Source organism: Bison bison, unplaced genomic scaffold, assembly GCF_000754665.1.
Source record: "Bison bison bison isolate TAMUID 2011002044 unplaced genomic scaffold, Bison_UMD1.0 scf7180017864303, whole genome shotgun sequence".
In the NCBI taxonomy this organism is placed as follows: Eukaryota; Metazoa; Chordata; class Mammalia; order Artiodactyla; family Bovidae; genus Bison; species Bison bison.
The window spans coordinates 823265-844126 of record NW_011494875.1 but is presented as its reverse complement, the minus strand read 5'-3'; the positions used below and the strand labels follow the sequence as shown (position 1 = coordinate 844126).

The 20862-nt window shown below is 38.9% G+C and overlaps 1 protein-coding gene across 4 annotated transcripts in view; it reads right to left on the bottom strand.

Moving 5' to 3' along the window:
• GPR126 (G protein-coupled receptor 126) overlaps window positions 1–20862 on the bottom strand; it is a 154050-nt gene that overhangs the window by 29091 nt on the left and 104097 nt on the right. For 3 of the 4 annotated variants that reach the window (XM_010851440.1, XM_010851442.1, XM_010851441.1), the window contains 10 exons: window positions 18540–18651; window positions 17381–17445; window positions 16588–16798; window positions 15068–15239; window positions 12418–12558; window positions 9157–9276; window positions 6584–6629; window positions 5754–5860; window positions 1229–1356; window positions 210–478 (listed from right to left, as the gene is read on the bottom strand). In XM_010851440.1, coding sequence (XP_010849742.1) covers window positions 210–478; window positions 1229–1356; window positions 5754–5860; window positions 6584–6629; window positions 9157–9276; window positions 12418–12558; window positions 15068–15239; window positions 16588–16798; window positions 17381–17445; window positions 18540–18651 — 1371 coding nt within the window. The remainder of the gene's footprint in view (window positions 1–209; window positions 479–1228; window positions 1357–5753; window positions 5861–6583; window positions 6630–9156; window positions 9277–12417; window positions 12559–15067; window positions 15240–16587; window positions 16799–17380; window positions 17446–18539; window positions 18652–20862) is intronic. The other variant, XM_010851443.1, reaches the window with a different exon arrangement.

Here is a 20862-nt window from a genome sequence, read left to right as displayed (position 1 = left end):
AGGTTTTTTTTTTTTTTCCCCTTTAATCGTGACTTTTGTGAGGACTGTGGAACCGTTTTAAAAACACCCCTGCCTTTGGTTATGTATATCAAATGCATATCATTCACAATCATGAAGTTTCTTTTAGCAGTCCTATTCTTTCAAAATAGGATTTTCCTATGAGAACCTAGTGATTTCCAGGACAGGAAAAAAAAATGCAGGAGGCTTACCCCAGCCAACGATGCAGAATTTCAGGATGTACCGACGAATGTAAGTGTTAAATACTTTCACCAGAGCAATATACATGTGAATCGCTTCTAGACCCATCCAGGTAAAGGCAGCTAGAAGGAAGAAGTGCAGGAGGGCTGCGATGGCTGTGCAAAGTCCATCCACATGAAATGAGGTGATCCACCTGTCCAGGAGGAAGACGAGATTCAGGAACAGCAGGGCTGTGCTGAGGTTCATCAGGATTTTGGAGGGATAATCCCTTCGTAATTTTCTTTAGGAAAAAAAGGAGGAGCAATAGAATATATGAGAATGATATTGTAAATAGATCTTTTAAGCACAGGCAGTTAATTCACATCTTATACAGCTCTGCAATAACCTAGATAGTACCATCTTTATGACATGGTTCCACTGGGAGGAGGGCCAAAGATATAAGAGTACCAGGCAAATTATAAACATTTTTTAAAAAATACTAATCTAATTTCAAAACTGTTTCCAAATTTTCTAATTGGTTACAACAGATTGATTTTTTTTTAATCCAGGAAAAATTCTAGATTTATTAGAAAAAATATTTTTGTTAAAAACCAATTTCCCTAAAATTTGTTGAAATTTCTTGATTTCTAATGAGGTCAGGGTCCTTTTTTAAAAAGACTTCCTGTTTCAAAACCAATTTTATAAGATTTATTTTGCTTTCATCTTTTTTTCATCTTGTATTTTCACAAAAGTGTTTTCATCTTTTATCATAAAAAGCAATTCATACAATTGTTATTTACTTAAATACCAATCATATGTAACAGGGTTACATACATTTTATCAATAGAAATATAGTAACTATAAATTAAGATTCTAAAGCTGGGAAACTCATGTTGCATGATACATCTCATGAGAAATCTGAACATTAAAACTGAATCCTACATGATTCACAAGATGTAATATGTTTTTTAAAAGCTGAGACAATTCTCGTATTCATGTTTTGCAACAGTCCGCTCTGGATTTGGCAGATAGAAAAAAAAGAAAAACTTACTCAAAAGCAACATATGTCAGGAGGGTAGCTGCTGAAAAGATGGCAGATATTCCACACCCAATATAGGTAATGAAGGTGAGGATTTTAGTGTTTTTTGCATCCAACTGTGAAGCAGTTCCTTGAAGGTCCTACCAAAAACATGAGAAAGAGCTGTAATAATCTCTTTTCATGAGAACCCTGTTTTGTTTTAGTAGAAGCTTCATGACAACACTTAGAATCCAACTCCATCTTAGGGGCTAACTACAACAGTGTAAATCAATACAGGCGAATCTCATTTTAAGTGTTTGCCTTTATTGCACTTCACAGACACCGCAATCTTTTTACAAACTGAACATTTGTGGCAACTCTGAATTAAGACATTTTCCCAACATTTGCTCACTTTGGGTCTCTGTGTTGCACTTTGGTAAATCTCATCATATTTAAAACTTGTTCAGTTCTTTGTTATTATATTTGTCATGGTGACCTGTGATCAGTGATCTTCGATGTCACTGCTTGATAAACTGAAGCTTAGATGATGGTGACCAATTTCTAGCAATAAAATTTTTTAAAGTAAGGTATCTACATTGTCTTTTTTTTCCTTTTAGAGATAATGACATTGCACATTCACAGGCTACAGTATTGTACAAACGTAACTTTTATATGTACTGGGAAACCCAAAAATTTGTATGACTCATTTTATCTTGATATTTGCTTTATTGCAGTGGTCTGGAACCAAACCCACAAAAATATCTCCGAGGTATGCCTGTACTGAAATTTCCACTTATTGTACTCTTGTGGATCATGCCATGAAATAAAAATGTAGCATTATTGAGAGAGTTGTACATGGTTTTTTATCATTACCTATTACCCAAGCTCTTTGCACATCAGTATAACTTGAAGAGCAAAACCATTGGTTCCCCTAACAAAAACTGGAAAGGAGGTCATTGTCTTGAATTATAAATAACCAGACCCTTCCTACCATTTGCAGGGCTGGGGTCCCAAGTACAAAGGCCACTGTGGTCCATGTGTCCAAGCCCTCAGGTGGGCCCTGGTTTCTTTGCTTGGTAGGGTGGGACTCATCTGAGACAGCCAGAGGCTGCCTGGCACGTGGCTGCCCAGTTCTAAGAATAGTGCTGAGGCTCTTACTGTGGTCATTGCAAAGTTTGGTACATATATGGTCTTTCCTTTTCTGTTATCATAAATGAGAAGCCACCAAGAATTTTTTTTTTTGGGGGGGTGTCATAGTTTTTTGATTTTTATACACTTGAAAAGTTGTTACTTATAAGTGTTAGGGGTTGGACTTCCCTGGTGGTCCAGTGGATAATAATCTGCCTGCCAATGTAGAGGACACAGGTTCAATCCCTGGTCCGGGGAAATTCCACATGCAGAGGGGAACTAAAGCCTGTGCACCGCAACTCCTGAGCCTGCGCTCTAGAGCCGATGCTCTGCAACAAGAGAAGCCACCAAAATGAGAAGTTCGCCAACAGCAACCAAGACCCAGCACAGCAGAAAATAAAAATTTTTTTTAAAGTATTAGAGGTTGTTGTGATTAAAAAGAAGTAAACATTTTTGCATGTGAATACACAGCCTTAATTTCACTGTGCAGAAGGCAGACTTGCAAAAATTCAGGCGTAATAGGAAAATCTTTCTTTTCTTCCTTAAATGGAGAATTGGACTAGGGATAAATCTTGAGTTAAGACCAACTACTCAAGCCTTGGATGGAGGAGAAAGGCATCTCCACTATACAGATGTTTGAAAACTGAGCCTTTTTGGAAAAGGAACATGGAAGATCTGGTTTAAACTTTTAGGTCTTAAATTATGAAAAAAAAGTTTATAGGTTTTTCATTCTGTAATGTTAATTTTCTTTAATTGTCACCAAAATGTCGATAAAATCTGCTGTTCATACAAAAACCTCCAGGAAGTTGTTTTGTATGAGTGTATATTTACGTGAAACCACGAGTGGGACTTAATTCCAGGTTTGGTTGACACAGTGAGGAGCAGGTAACAGTACCTGTGTGATAGCAAGAAATGCACAAAGTGATGGAATTCAGCAGACACAGGGACTCAGGGTCAGAGAGGACCATCCCTACCCTTCTCTCCCAGGAATCCCTCAAACCACTGGGAGGACCTGAGATTCCCCTGGTACATGGGGTGGGTTTGAGTCAGGCCACTCGATTCACTGGTAGGTTACCCCGATCAAAATTCTGGTTACTCCAGGATTTGATGGAGCAGAGAAATATCTTGAGAACCTCCAAAGGACTCATTATTACCTCTTGAAAAATGTACAGCTCTCTGTTAGATGTTGTGGTTGACTTGCAAGTCATGATTAGAGCCACAGTTTAAAATGTAAATTGAATAAAATAATGCTCTTCACAGTTACACATTTAAACACAATTCTCATGCTGTTTTGTACTTTTAAAGAATGAAGAATATAAAGAATGAAGAATATGAAAATATTTGTTCTTCTGAACTAGCCAACATGAAAACATACTAATGTCAAAAAAGACGAAAATCGGTTTTACTACAAATACATGTAACAGAAAATGTGAAAACTTTCATATGTTTGTAGATTAGGAGATATAGTATGAATCTGGGGTATGTTTTTTTTAATTTCTTATATGGTGAATGTGTCATGGGGCAAAGTAGACTCAAGGAATATCTTACACAAGTGAATAAAGAGTTTGTACCCCAAGAAAGACTCTTAACAATGTCTTAGTGGTCTGGAAACGCTGAAAGGATATGGGCGCATGAGCAGAAAAGATAAATTCTGGAAAGTTTTTCTTCCAGAACTTTATAATCCTATAAAAGCAGCCACAATGGAAAATGGAAAGAGAGCAGTGAAAAATGCACATAGCCTTATACCTGTAAAACTAATTATTTCATCAAATGACAACAGAAAAAGTAATATATAATTATAAATTCATAATATAATGTAAACAATACTTGAAAAAAAGTAATGGGAAGCCAAACTTTGGTTACTCATAAATCATCTCTGAACAGTGAATAGTATTATTGCTATCTATTTATCTAATATTGATTTACAACACACACAATCCTGCTCAAACACACACAGTTAAATACTTGAATAAATTAAGCTAAAGCTTGTATACCTAAATGATTAATGATGCAAAATCAGCATTTCATGAAAGAAAGATGCTGTCACTTTTCAAAAATACAAATATGGAAGAAAACAGGATTTTAAAAAATTATTCAGGAAAGACATGTTATAGTTTAATTGTTCATTTTCATGGTCTCTTAGTAAATGAAGACGTTAATATTTGAGGAAAGTTAAAAAGTTATTTTCTATGATTGTCAGCCTTTTTAAATGACATGGTCTTATCCTTCACAGCTTTAAGTACTGGATTGTCAGGAAAATCACAACGGGCAGGGTTGCCTCATGACAATGGCCATTTATCAGTCCATAGGCCAAGGAGATCCATGAGCCAGTCACTGCACCCCACAGCCCCTCACTGCTTCCTCTCAGTCCCATTAGAAGTGGGTGTAAGATTCAAGGGACAGATTGGATACGCATAACCCGACGTCTGTGATTCAAATTTGAAAAGCTTTACTGCCCTGGCACTCATTATTCCCATCTTCAATGAAAAAACAAATGTGGTTTAATCCCTTTATGGAAACTACACCTGGCTCTGTTTGCACGTGGACGGTGTATTTCATACCAGAAAGATGTTTACACAAACACTAGCGTACCAGATTATAAAATGAAGGCCTAAGTCTATGGATGAAGTCATACGAGTTCCTGCTTGTATGACTCTCGAAAATTGACTCTTGAAAATTTGGTGGGCTGAAAAAACATACTGATGCGATCTAATTTCTGCTTAGAACTGTTGGACAGGCTGGCTAATGAGATAAAACCAGGGCCAGGGGAAAGAAGGCAGGAAGAAAGGGAGGAAAGAAAGAGAGGAAGGTCTAGTTGTGAGAGAAATGTCACACCCATCATTTCTCTGGCAGGCCTCCACACTACTCTAGTTACTAGTCTGTGCTAACAGGCGTGATCTCTAGATAGGGCTGCAGTCATTTGGGGTCACAACTGGATCACTAGTACCTGGTACAAAGTTCCATCCAAACATATGAGTGATAATATACTATAAGACAATTTTTGATGAAACTTTTCACAGCTCACTTCCATGCTAGTCAAACCCAACATTCTCTCCCTCTTTAACTTTTCTGTCTCTCTCTCTCCCTCCCTCCTTCTCTCTCCCCATCTCCCTAACTTTCTCTGTTAATTCAAGGGTTTCATGGTAATTTTCTTGTTTCTGAGGTTATTTGTGATTACTATTAATGGCGGGAGGCGGGGCGGGGGCAGGTAGGGGGAACAGTATTCTTTTTTATACTTACCTTGTACATTTTAAATATATAATCTCTGCCACTTAGATTCTTATTTAAGAATCAAGATTTCAGGCTATAGATGAAAATTATTAGGAAAAAAATTTCCCAAACACATAATCCATAAAGGCTGACTCACAAAAAGAAATACGCCTTCCACAATTATATCATTTCAAAATGAGTTTAGACATTCCTCCCCTACCATCAGAACCCCAAAGTGGGTGAGGTGGTTACACAGGCAGACTGTGTCATTGGCATCTGAATCTTTGTGTGCGACACATCCTGAAGTGTTCCAAAATCCAGAACTTTCTGTGGGAAGAAGTCAACAGTGTGAAAATGACAGCCGATCAGTTCCTTTCCCAGAATGGGTGAGCTTTCCCTTGGGGAACTAGGCCTCAGACTCTTTTGCCTTGCAGTTCATCTGCAAAATGGATACTGTTTTGAAAACTGCCAATACTTAAAATAATTTCGATTCCTGGAATCACAGGATGTTATTGCGAGCTGGCAGATAGAGATTAGGTGGTGGTTTTCAACTGTGTCCTATGGAAGTGCCTCCTCAGGGAGACTGCAAAAATGCCAATTTTTAAAATTCAAAATATTTGAATATATATTTTACTTATTTAATGTATGTATATTGAGTATATCTATGACATATTTATTTAGTAGATCATATTTTATATAAATATATATTTAACTTAAATTTAACATATTTAACATAAATATATTAATGCATGAATTGATGTGTAATTTATTTAATATATTTCAAAGTCAATTTCCATGAAAAGAATATTCCTTTCCAAATATGTTACGTACTAACAAAGTAAAGTATGCCAATTTCTTCTTGAAATGAATAAAAAGTTACTGAAATAAGAATTCTCTTCCCAAGCTACCTAAACTAAATTTTGCAGCTCAGTTGCCATCACACTTACATTGTGACTCACTCTGATCTGAGATGGAATTAAAGGAAATGGAGGTGTCTAACAAGGTTTAAAATTCAGTTGTTATTAAGACAGCCAATGTTTTAAAACTTACCATTTTTGTTCAAATCCCAGAAGGCACAGATGGGATGAGCCATTGCCTATATTAACATAAGAATAAACATGTGAAACTCTGTTTAAAATAAATGAAAAAAAAAAATCATACAATTTGAATATGGGAAATGAGTAAAAATGCTAAGCTTTTCACAAAGGAATAGATCACAGTTAGTCACAGCAATACAATCCAAGAACAGCAGGCAGTTTAAGGGGTTTGCTCTCACAGACTTCAAATGGAAATCAACTCTAGCTCCAGAGGAATCATCACCTTATCCATTTATCTGCAGGTTACTAATTATATCTCATCGTAAAGTGCAATTCTAAGCATTTAGTGAAGCTCTTTACACTAAAATTTCACTTCATCTTCAAAATTCTCTTTTATTTCTAGGTATATGCCCAAAAGAATCGCAAGCAGGGACTCAAACAGATATTTACACAACCATGCTCAGAGCAGCATTATTTACAATCGCCAAAAGATGGAAGCAGCAAAAGTACCCATTATGAAGATAAGCAAAATGTGTGTGTGTCTGTGTGTGTGAATGTATGCAATGGAATATCATTCAGACTTAAAAATGAAGGAAATTATGATACATGCTATCATATGGATAGAACTCGAAAATACCAAGTGAAATAAGCCAATCACAAAAGGATAAATACTGTATGATTCCACTTATATGAGATATCAAAGTAGTCAGTTTCATGGAGACAGAATAGAAAGGCAGTTTCCAAGGACTGAGAGAGGAGGGATGGGAGGTGTTTCATGGGGACATAGTTTCAGTTGGGGAAAATGAAGAGGTTCTGGAGATGGATGTAGTGATGGTTGCAGAGCAGTGTGAATGTACCCACAGAACTGCACACTTAGTAATGGTTAGAATAGTAACTTTTATGTTATGTATATTCTACCAATACTTTGGCCACCTGATGCCAAGAGCCAACTCACTGGAAAGAACCCTAGTATTGGGAAAAATTGAGGGCAGGAGGAGAAGGGGGCGATAGAGGATGAGATGGTTGGATGGCATCATTGACTCAATGGATGTGAATTTGAGCAAGCTCTGGGAGACAGTGATAGACAGGGAAGCCTGGCATGCTGCAGTCCATGGGGTTGCAAAGAGTAGGACACGACTTAGCTATGGAACAACAACATATTCTACCACGATAAAAAAAAATTCTTTATGGATGAAGGAGCTGAAACAAAGGAGGCCAAAGGGTAGAACAGGGAAGTCTCAGAGGGTTCCGTGACAAAGCAAGGCGAATTCTTAGTAGACTTTAATTCCAAGCCTTACTCCTTATCAGCTGGGTCACTTCCCGCCTGCCTTCCTGCCTGCCTAACAGTCGAACTGTGACTGGGAGCCTCTATAAAACAGGGGAACACTGTGGTTAGGCCACTGAGGACAATAAGAACCCCCACATAATTTTATAAAATAAACAGATGAAGCAGGAAAAAAAAAAAAAAAGCAACATTTGCCAAGATTTTAGACAAGCACTAACCTCTCAAAAAAATAAGTCAACTCTCTCCTGTTTCTCCTATTTCCCTTCTGCTTTCCCAGCTTCAGTCATCTTTGACTTTAAAAGGGCTTCCCTGGTAGCTCAGCTGGTAAAGAATCCGCCTGCAATGCAGGAGACCCTGGTTCGATTTCTGGGTCAGGAAGATCCTCTGGAGAAGGGATAGGCACTCCAATATTCTTGCCTGGAGAATTCTATGGACAAAGGAGCCTGGTAGGCTATACTTGCAAAGAGTCGGATACAACTAAGCAACTTTAACTTTCACTTGACTTTAAAAAGACAACAAAAACCTTTAATGACACAATTGTGTACTGTGTCTAAATCTAATTTAGCTGAAGTACTGGGTTGGCCAAAAAGTTTGTTCAGGTTTTTTGTAAGAAGCACAAAAATACGAATGAACTTTATGGCCAATCCAATAATTATTTGTTGCTGTTGTTCAGTGGCTAAGTCATGTCTGACTCTTGGCAACCCCATGGACTGCAGCACGCCAGGCTTCCCTGTCCTTCACTATCTCCCAGAGCTTGCTCAAACTCATGGCCATTGAGTTGATGATGCCATTCAACCATCTCATCCTCTGTCAGCCCCGTCTCTTCCTGCCCTCAATCTTTCCCAGCATTAGGATCTTTTCCAACGAGTTGGCTCTCCGCATCAGGTGGCCAAAGTATTGGGGCTTCAGCATCAGTCCTTTCAATGAATATTCAGGGTTGATTTCCTTTAGGATTGACTGGTTTGATCTCCTTGCTGTCCAAGGGACTCTTAAAGAGTCTTCTCCAGTACCACGGTTTGAAAGCATCAAATCATATGTCGTTTCTTAAAAGGAGTGGCTCTTTCCTTCACCCTTATTCCTCTTCAGATGACTGAATCCTAGATAAGACTAAATCTCCCTCCTCCATCCTATGGCCACCATCTACTGTGACATTACAGGACTACCGGACTAGCTGGTTTCCCCTTTGTGGAAAACAGCCCCCGACAAGGTACAAGTTACTTCTAACCAAGTTTTAAAAAATGCCTCAGAGTTCTATGAAACAGTCAGCCTCTGTCCCATGGCTGTTTGCAGCTTTTCTTTACCTGAGTTCTTGTGTGTTTGATCTTTATCTGAACAGGATCCTTCAGACCCTGGATAGTAATGTTTCCAATACTGCATGCCATCACATAGCTCACTAAGGTGCCTTTCTTGGTTCCTACATCCTTTTAAAGAAAAAAAAAAAATGTATTAGTCAGAAGTACACCCTTTTATTTTATTTTGGTGCTCCAAAGTAAGCAATCTGTCAGCACTTCTTGCACTTAAGATCTTCAGTTATAGAACATCCTGTTTATAAGATCAAACTGCTAGCTTTCCTGAAAGAGCTCTGCTATTTCCCTTATTATAATAAATACATTGAAGGAACCTTAGAGCCAATGCTGTAAGATAATGTTCATAAAACTTCATTCTTGATTGCTGTGACTGATGTCAGCCAGTTAACATCTGAAACAATGCAAACTCACAAATAATATACACTCATAAAAAGCTGCGAGACAGTTAGATCATTTCCCTACCATAAAAAGTAGATGAAGTTGTTTTCCTCTAAAGAAATAACAAGGAAATATGGTGTGAAAAATAAAAGTCAATTCATCTTTCAGGTTCATGACAACAGTCTGAGTGTTTACTAGAAGTAAAGTGAGTGAAGCTAAAGTCTCTCAGTCGTGTCTGACTCTGTGATCCCATGGACTGTAGCCTACCAAATTCCTCTGTCTATGGAATTCTCCAGGCAAGAATACTAGATGGGTTGCCATTCCCTTCTCCAGGGGATTTTCTCCACCCAGGGATGGAACCCAGGTCTCTTGTATTGCAGGCAGTTTCTTTATTGTCTGAGCTTCTAAGGAAACCTGAGTGTTTACTAAAGTGAAGTGAAATGAAAGTTGCTCAGTTGTGTTTGACTCTTTGTGACCCCACGGACTACAGTGTCTATGGAATACTCCAGGCCAGAATACCGGAGTGGGTAGCCTTTCTCTTCTCCAGGGGATCTTCCCAATACAGGGATAGAACCCAGGTGTCCTGCATTGCAGGCAGATTCTTTACCAGCTGAGCCACCAGGGAAGCCTGAGTGTTTACTAATGTAAACCTAAATGTAATTCTACTGGATTAAAACTCCACCAGAACTCCTACCATCTCCAACTGTACACTTGATGGTGTCTGTAGCTACCACTTCAAAGTTAAGGTTGTCAGGAAATCAAATTAATGAATCCGTGCTGCAAAATGCCTGGGAACAATAGGTTATCATCACTTTCTCTTTTCCTTTGTATTTCTTGTTGAACCTCCTCAATTTCTCTATTACAGCTTGTAAATCAGCCCTTTTGGAATAACTACAGGATTCCTTCAATGCTACCTAGTTCTCAGCACCCAGAATATAGCTTTTTATTAGGATTGTGTGCTCTCTCTCTCAATAAGGGGGCTATGGTTTGGAGATATCCAGCCTTTCCAGTAAAGAGGAGGGGTGGGAGAAATTAAAGAGATTGAGACTGACACATATACACTATTGATACTATGTATAAAATAGACAACTGATGGGAATGTACTGTATAACTCAGAGAACTCTACTTGATACACTGTACTGTCCTAAATGAGAGGGCAATCCAAAAGAGAGGGGATATGCATACATACACAGCTGATTCATTTTGCTGAGCAGTAAGGCTTCCCTGGTGGCTCAGACAGTAAAGAATCTGCCTGCAATGCAGGAGACCTGGGTTCAATGCCTGGGTGGGGAAGATCCCTTGGAGAAGGGAATGGCTACCTACTCTAGTATTCTTGCCTGGAGAATTCCATGTACAGAAAGGAGCCTGGTGGGCTGCAGTCTATGGGGTCACAAAGAGTCAGACAAGACTGAGTGACTAACACTTTCACTTTTCAGAAGTTAATACAACATTGTAAAGCAACTATACTGCAATAAAAATTAATTAATAAAAAAATACTTATTCCGTTCCCTTTTTGAGGGGAGTACCATTAAAACCTTCCATGTTTTTCAGTCTTCTATAAATTTACTTTAAAAACCAAACTTATGTTTCCTAACAATGTCGAGGATTGGGAGATGCCAAAGGAGAAGAAAGTGATGAAGATGAGACTCGAAATAGTGACTGATCTTGTAACGCTAGGACTTCCTCCAGCGCCCACCTCTCCTCTCAATGACCTCTTCTCCCACTATTCACATCATCCAAAACCTACTGCATTTTTTTGTATTATTATTATTTGCTGGGGTTTGGCAGGTACACCTGGAAGTATGTAGGATCTTAGTTCCCTGATCAGGGATTGAACCCAGGCTCCCTGCATTGGAAGCGTGGCATCTTAACCACTGAACTACCAGGGAAGTCCTCTCCTATTATTTTAAAAGGTGCCATTGTTACACGTCTCCAACAACTTTAACAAATGCATTTTTAAGTGTTTGTAGCTATTAAATCCTTCAGAGCAATTGCATGTAGTTACATTCCTACTCAAAAATTGTATATAGCTTGTTCTTAAAGCATTTGCTAATAACATTTTAAAGTGTTTCGAGTTAATGACTATAAACAGTTCCATGTTCCTCCTTTTACTTCCCCATAGCCTCCTTTGCCATTCTTCTAAATGTGATGCCTAGCACAGTGAAAAACATTTCTACTGACTTTGAAACTTGCAGCTCTGTCTTACATAGGTCACACTGTTTGATATACACAGGTATCCTCAACATAACAGATAAAACTTTTATTGACAAGGCTCAGTGAAACTGCTCAAAATGAGCTGTACTTTCAAAAGCAACCAGAGGTCATCAGTGTTTGCTGGCAGGGGACTTACTAGTATTTGGAAACGATGCCAATAAAAATGATAATATGTGCTCAGCACAATGCCACGCTACTCGGGGGATGTGGGAAGGCCAAAGGCCATTTGAAATACTAATGGGAAAACTGATTAAAGCCAAGAATGCTGCTCATTATGTAAACAGTGCTTCCCGCTGAATCAAGAAAAAAACCTTTCCTTTGGCAGACAATTTCTTTAACTCTGAAAATCTAAATTGCTGGAGAGCATAAAATACTTAACAAAAGAAATAAGAAATAATAACTTCTCCACAAATTCCATTTCTAATTGCATTACGCAAGTCTTAATCTGATTTATTCAAAAAACTTAAATGAACACATGTTATTAATAAGTATATGATTATCAGAAATAGAGTATTTAGAGTTATGTTAAATAACTTTTTAAAATATAGTAGATTAATTTTTCTATACCTCTTGACATATTTTCGAGAAACCTGAACTTTTATCTTTCATTTTAAGCAAGAAAACTATTTCTGATTGAAAAATAGTAAGTTAATGAACACTTACCTGGAAAAGTCCAGTTTTATTGAAGAAAGTAAATTGTGCTCTTTTAACTAATACAGAATCCTCTTCACTTAGGTTCTTTAGTAAGTTCGGAGGCAAAATGACAGAAGCCAAAGGATCCATTTGTCCACTTTTAAAATCCATCTGTCATACACACAGACACCAGTTGAGTAAATATTTTTAAATTGCAATGATAACGTTACTCCCTAGGACAGTTAAATTGCAATGATAACGTTACTCCCTAGGACAGTAACTGCTGTCATCAAAACTCAGCTTGGTCTCCTCTTTACCTCCACCAGTCTCTGCCCTCAGTATGAGTCCCTTGCAAAGGCCTGGATCTTATTCGAGTTTTACAAATGTGGCAAAACAAGAAATGTACTGAGTTTAACTCAAACCAAGAAATCTACAAATCAGTTGACATTTTTAAGTATAAAGATTAGATTTGCACATAATAGATTTTGAGTTTTTCTCAAAACACACTGTGAAAAAATAACTACCAGAAAAAAAAAAGACTGGAATTCATTTGTTTTATTGCTGAGAATGAGTATCTTTTCACTGAGGAAGCAGCTGAAGTTTTATGAGCGTTCTTGGGTATCATTTTTCCTGAACCCACAGATCACGCCAAAGAGTGTTTTCCTGCAAATGGACCTGAAATGAGACTGACACTGACTGCTTTTTAACTCTTAAAATGCGAAACAGAATTACTCCAAAAGAGCCGCTGGTCCAAAGCAGAAAAAAAGTTCTTCCTTATATCCAGATTTTTAAATATTCTATCTTGAATTATCTCCACAGTTAAGAAGCATGACATACCAGCCACTTAGGTGTTCTCCCACGTCAAGGGTGATGTTTCAATCATTTCATTTGCCCATGTGGCTAACACTGTCTAGTACATAAGAGGAACTTGACAATTATTTGCTGAAGTGTCACTTGAACAGGTCAGAGAGGATCTCCATTAATCTGGCCCCAAATTTCTTGTTCAGTCTCATTTTCATCTGTCATTCTTAGCCTTCTATACCTGGAGAAGGCAATGGCAATCCACTCCAGTACTCTTGCCTGGAAAATGCCATGGATGGAGGAGCCTGGTGGGCTCCAGCCCATGGGGTCGCTAAGAGTCGGACACAACTGAGCGACTTCACTTTCACTTTTCACTTTCATGCATTGGAGAAGGAAATGGCAACCCACTCCAGTGTTCTTGCCTGGAGAATCCCAGGGACGGGGGAACCTGGTGGGCTGTGGTCTATGGGGTCGCACAGAGTTGGACACGATTGAAGTGACTTAGCAGCAGCAGTGGCCTTCTACACCACCGTTTTTCAAAATACAATCCTCACACCAGCAGTACTAGCAAATACCTGGGAACTTGTTAAAAGTGCAAACTTGAGAGATCCACTCGGGACCCTAAATTAGAATCTCTGGAGATGGGACCCAGAATTTTTTTTTAATTTATTTATTGTTGGCTCTGCTGGGTCTTCACTGCGGCACAGGCTTTTCTCTAGTTGGGGCAAGCAGCGGCCACTCTCTGGTGGCGGTGTGGGGGCTTTTTGCCGTGGCTTCTCTTAGGTTCTTTGGTAGCTCAGACAGTCAAGAATCTGCCTGCCTGCAGGAGACGCAGGTTTGATCCGTGGGTCGGGAAGATCCCCTGGAGAAGGGAAAGGCAACCCACTCCAGTATTCTTGTCTGGAGAACTCCATGGACAGAGGAGCCTGGTGGGGCAAAGAGTCACACACGACTAAGCAACTTTCACTTTTCACTTTCTCTTATTGCAGGTTTCAGGAGTTGCAGCACATGGGCTCAGTAGTTGTGGCTCCCAGGTTCTAGAGGACAGACTCAACAGTTGTGGCACACAGACTGAGTTGCTCTGTGTCATGTGGGATCTTCTCAAACCAGGGATCAAACTTGTGTCTCCTGCATTGGCGGGTAGTTTCTTTATCACTGAGCCACCAGGGAAGCCCCAGCAATCTGATTTGGTAAGTTCTCTAGGTGGTTATAATGTAATAGTTTGAGAAATACTGGCACACCAGGCATCTTCCCTTCTTTGGGTCCTTAAAAAGGTCTTTCTTCTGACTAAAGGAAAGTGAAAATCGTTCAGTCGTGTCTGACTCTTTGCAACCCCATACTTATACAGTCCATGGAATTCTCCAGGCCAAAATACTGGAGTGAGTAGACTTTCCCTTCTCCAGGGGATCTTCCCAACCCAGGGATCAAACCCAGGCCTCCCGCATTACAGGCGGATTCTTTACCAGCTGAACCACAATGGAAACCCAAGAACACTGGAGTGGGTAGCCTATCCCTTCTCCAGGGGATCTTCCCTATCCAGGAATCAAATCAAAGTCTCCTGCATTGCAGGTGAATTCTTTACCAACTGAGCTATCAGGGAAGCCCTTTCTTCTGATTAAACTAATCCCATATCCCACTCTCAGTAGGGTGGTACTCACTCATAGTTTAACATTTAATTCCACTATCACCTCCTGGAGAAGGTAAGCTGAAAGTATACCTCCTCTCTGAGTCCACATGCCTTATGGCTACTGCTGCTATTAACTTTAGTCAGCCTTCAGACTTACCTTCCACCCCTAGAACCAAGATCTCCTTGCCATAGCAATTAGCAGAAGATCAGAGATTTTTGTCTAATTGATTACAGAAACCACTAACTTATTACCTGGAAGTATGATTCATTATTGCTTGGAAGACCGATGCTAAAATTTGAAACTTCATTGGTCTCTGGGGACACAGATGATACTCCAAGAGCCAGATTCTGAGTTGTGATATTCATGTGTGTTGTGCTCTGTAGGTCTATCTTGAAGGCCAATTCATCAATTGTTTTTAAAGCTCTAAAGAAATGACAATAGCACTGTTAAGGAACACATTTTAGGTACTTGCACATGTGTGATTTCCTGCAGGACAAAATACAAACCAAATAAAATCATCCTTAAATCTTTTGATCTTAAAAAAATTTTTTTTGACCTTAATACGAATACCCATTAAATTAATTACCTCATATCAGAATAATATCAGTTAAAACACTGAATTCTAGAGATAAACTTCAAGAGAAATATATACTTTAAGGAAAAGCAACAATAAAGTTATCCTAAACAAATACTCTGTTTTTCATGTATTTTAGCCTTTCTTTCCTCATACAAAAAATTCTCTTCCTACTTTATACTGAGTAAGAATCAAAGGAAATAATATGATAAAAGTATTTTTTTGAATTGCAAGACCCTGTAAAAAAAGTTTGTAATTATTATATGCATAAGGTAAGTTAGAGAATACATTCTAACAAAGATAAAATTTTCATCAAAGAAATTTGGTTGAAAGAAAATAGAAAGGAAAAATATCTCAGTATTCATGCATACTCAGCTACTCAGTCATGTCCTGCTCTTTGTGACCCCATGTACTACAGCCGACCAGGCTCCTCTGTCCATGCAATTTTCCAGGCAAGAATACTGAAGTGGGTTGCCATTCCCTCCTTCAGGGAATCTTCCCGACCCAGGGATTGAAACTGTGTCCCCTACATCTCTTTCACTGGCAGGCAGATTCTTTACCACTGAGCCATCTGGGAAGCCCAAATATCTTAATACTAACACATTAAATGAAATAATTGGATATAAATTGAATTATGTAAAAATAGGTATATTTCACCCTTCCCTAGGCATTTTCATTTCAGAAGTATAACCGTCACAGAGTAGTGGCTGTTTTGTGTCACAGTCCATGGAATAATAGACAACAATGACCACATTATACCTAAAAGATGTGAGCTGAATGTTTGCTAAGTATCTCCTTTGCAAGCAAAAAGTGTCATAAATTTATATGTATATATAATATATTCTAAATATAAAAATTATATTTATGCTAAATATATAAATATACACAATTTATCTTTTGAATTTATACCAGTTAACATTTTTCAGATTAAAAAATGAAATACCAATAATGTCTTTCTGGGACTATTTACATTACCTAGCCAGGTGGGCAATCCTAATCAAATTATTTTCTCAAAAAAACACAAACAAACAGAATTTTGAAGTACATTTTGTGAATGATCTTAGGAAATATCAGTGGATCTTCTAGAGATTTAAATTATGGAAGCTGGGCACTGAGCATTCAGATCTGTGAGAAACTACACAACAACATCTGTATCCAATAAACATTACTCTCTGGAAGAAAAACAAACAAACTTACTCAGAAGACGACTCAAGCAAATCACTGTCTGGGCTGGTTAAAATATTGGAAAATATATTCATTAAGGTTGAGCCAAGCGTTATATCAATGTTTTCTTTTTCATTTACAATCCTTTTGACCTTTTCTACGATGCTGGTGATATTGGCCGAGCTTAATGTCTGCCCATCACTAGTTAAATTTAAAATCTCATTGGCAACTTCATTTGCTTCCCCTAAAAATAGGACAGAAGAACAACATACAGTTTGACGTGGGTATTCTGAGCAGTTCTAGGAATCCAAACCATAGTATAACATCTCACTTCACAGTAAAGCAGCAAATCAGGTTCCCTGTGTGTGTCCCTTAGCACGGTTTTCACAGGACAACAGTATTTCTTTACACACACAAACCAATTTCTCTCTTCAGTGAGACACAAACTGTGCTTATAAGCAGCGTAGGTAAATAACGTGGAGAGACCAATATTCACACATAGTTCTAAGTGAGATGCCTGCAGAGTCACTAAATAAATATGTATTTGCTGCTTAAAAACACACACACACAATTTTAATATACATAGTCTCCAAAATTTTCTTACTATTGTTAATCTACTACAGAATAAGTATAGCAGAAACTCAGAATGAGCAAAAACAGTATTTTCTACTTTAAGTGAGTCAAACAATCATTTGCTTAGCTTTTAGTATCATAATGGTATCAGGACATGATACCACAGAACAGAACGTGTCCAAAGAAGATAAAAACCAAGAAACTTGAGGTCATCTTATTTTCCTTTGGAGAAGTGAAGACATCTCTCACTTACTTGAGCAATTGGAGATATCGGGAAGCCCCCAGGTGGCTACAGAAGTGTTGTTAGGGTCATAATAACTATAAAACAAAAAATGTAAAACGTTTGGCAGACATGACATTACAGCTGACAAAAGCAGTTAATAATAAGCTTTAGAATTTCCCTTGTATCTAGGTAAGTTTCATTTGAAGACTATAACAATGGACATAAAATTCATATTAAAAGTTCTTATTGGGGAAAAAAAATCATGCACATGCATCAGGGGAAAAAAAATACTAGCAATAGCCTATATGCTAGCATAGGCTCCATCAGGCTACTAAAGTTAAAAGCATAGTTGTTAACGTGGATCAAGCACCACTTGAAGAACTTTCTAGATAAAATCTCATTTTGATTGCACATAACTCTGTAAAGCAGATTATAATCCATGTTTTATAGATGAGGAAACAGACTTAGATAAATCAAGGAATTTTCCAAGGTGTCACAGGCAGGAAGAGACAGAACCACAATTCAAAGCCAAGTCCCTTTCTTTCCTCTCCACCACTTTTCAAACCCAGCAGTGGGGGCAAAGTATTTCTACATGGGAAGTTTCAGTGTCTGAACTTCCCTGCAAGAAAATTCTCATTGAAGGTGGGGTGGAGGGTGAGGAATTGGATTTGGCTTATTCAGTGAATCCTCTGTTAATCTGTCTGAGGTTTCCATTCAACAATTAGAGAAAAATCCACACCCTGACAGTCTCCACTAGCAGACTGCCCTAACCTGGATCTTGTCTTTCTTCTTTCCGATCTCTCTTTTCCCCTCCAGTGATGACCACTCCAAAGATTTAAAAAGACTTGGCATGTCATGTCTCTTATATGCAAGTCATGTCATGTAAATGCATGTCATGTCACGTATATGCTGGCTCTGTTCACCAACTTTGCTCTAGAACTTCCCTCTGGTTTTCAAATTGCTCCATCTTTCTTTGAAGAAGGCTAAATTAGCATGCTGCTTGAAGAGAAAAAAACACTTTTCTTGGTAACCTACCTTCCTCATCTTTACCTCACATGGATTTGACGAACAAAGAGATTCCTGTCCTTCTTTCCTATTAATATACACCGCATGGGAACTATGGAACAGCACCTGTAACTCTGGAAAGTAGGTACACGGAGTTTGCTGGCAAGAGTTAAGAAAGTATTACCATGTTCGTGAAGCAAAGAAGCCCGGTTTCCCTAGACAGGGAGTTCTGTACTCAGAAGGTTGGATGCTTGGCCATTTATAGCCTTTGGGTTTCTCATCAGCACGGCATACACCTATGTGAAAATAAGATTCAACATGAGAAATATTAATCTATTTCTTGAAATTAGAGATGCAAGATAAGAGCAAAACAACAATGTTGGTAATTAGGTATTTATTCCATGCAATACTGAAATAACAGGTTTTTATGTTCAGAATTTATAAAAGTTTATGCTATGCTAAGTCACTTCAGTCGTGTCCAACTCTGTGTGACCCCATAGACGGCAGCCCACCAGGCTTCCCCGTCCCTGGGATTCTCCAGGCAAGAACACTGGAGTGGGTTGCCATTTCCTTCTCCAATGCATGAAAGTAAAAGTGAAAGTGAAGTCACTCAGTCATATCCGACTCGTAGCAATCCCATGGACTGCAGCCTACCAGGCTCCTCTGTCCAAGGGACTTTCCAGGCAGGAGTACTGGAGTGGGGTGCCATTGCCTTCTCCGTATAAAAGTTTAGAAGCTATGAAAAATAAACATTAGCTGCATTTCATATTCAAGATTGTATCTTAAAAAATCATCAAATAAAAACACATACTTATGCGAGTATAAAAATGAATCAGACAATATTATTCCAACATAAGTCATTTGTAGATAAAATTATTAAATAGTTGTTGTTTAGTTGCTAAGTCATGTCCAACTCTTTTGTGACCCCATGGACTATAGCCTGCCAGGCTCCTCTATCTATGGAATTCTCCAGGCAAGAATACTGGAGTGGGTTGCCATTTCCTCCTTCAGGAGATCTTCCAAACCCAGAGATTGAATCCGCATCTCCTGCAATATCCTGCAACAGCTGGCGGATTCTTTACCACTGAGCCACCAGGGAAGCCCCTAGTAAAGCAGATTTATTGGGAAACAAACAAACAAAAAAAACGACATAAAATGGAAACTACCCTGAAAAATTCAAATGTAATTTAATCTTTTTCAAAGAAAAAGCCTATAAAATAGTGCCTCAACAGTGTTGCTGTTGAGTTGCCAGCATGTTTAATAGAAACAACCTCTGGTTGCTCTGAAAGCATGTTTCACCCGGCAATTTTCTGGGGGAATGGCAAGAAGATAGCTGTAGGCCACACATCTTGCACACATACCTTCACCTCAAATCATCCCACTTATTGTCTAAAAACTGTCTGGGTGAGAGCTATGACATAAATAACTCAGACTTTACACTTTAAAAATATAAAAATAAAATCACTATATTGATAACAACAAAATCTCATATTTCAGTACTGAAAATAGCAAGTTACACAAAGACCACCGGAAACCAGTAGTGTAGTTACCAGTTGAACATTTAAATAACTTTCCGATCTATATTCTGAGATTTTCTTTTCCCAATTGGTAGAAATTTTTCTATAGAAGCAAGGTCTCCTGCATTGCAGGTGGATTCTTTACCAGCTGAGCCAAAAGGGAAGCCCAACAATACTGAAGTGGGTAACCTATCCTTTCTCCAGCAGATCTTCCCGACTCAGGAATCGAACTAGGGTCTCCTGCATTGCATGCAGATTCTCCACCAACTGAGCTATCAGGGAAGCCCTAAGGACTTCCCTGGTGGCTCAGACAGTAAAGCGTCTGCCTATAATGCGGGAGACCTGGGTTCGATCCCTGGGTCAGGAAGATTCTCTGGAGAAGGAAATGGTAACTCACTCCAGTATTCTTGCCTGGAAAATCCCATGGACAGAGGAGCGTGGTAGGCTACATTCCATGGGATCGCAAAGAGTCGACTGAGTGACTTCACTTCACTTTCTACAGAATAACAATACATTATGGAATTTAAGTGGTATAAGTAGCATTGTGCTCAGTCCTGACTCTTTGTGGCCCCATGGACTGTAGCCTGCCAGGTTCCTCTGTTTATGGAATTTTCCAGGCGAGAGTACTGGAGTGGGTGGTCATTTCTTCCTCCAGGGGATCTTCCTGACCCAGGGATCGAACTTGTGCCTCCTGAACTGGCAGGCAGATACTTTACCACTAGCACCACCTGGGAAGCTCTAAGTGACATAAATCACATGTCCAAGTGTGCAGAGAGAGCTGTTCAGGGATTCCTCAGCCTCTGAGGAACAGAGACAAGGCTGGTCCTCATGGGCTCCTTTGTCACATACAAACTACATTCATCAAGCTCCTTCTTTGTGGAGACCCCTATGTGTGAAAGGGGAGCCTTTGTACTCTACTCAGCCCCTGTATTCTCGAGGCACTGGTTCCAGAAAACACGTTCCTCCCCCCGCCAGTACTGATATCTGAGA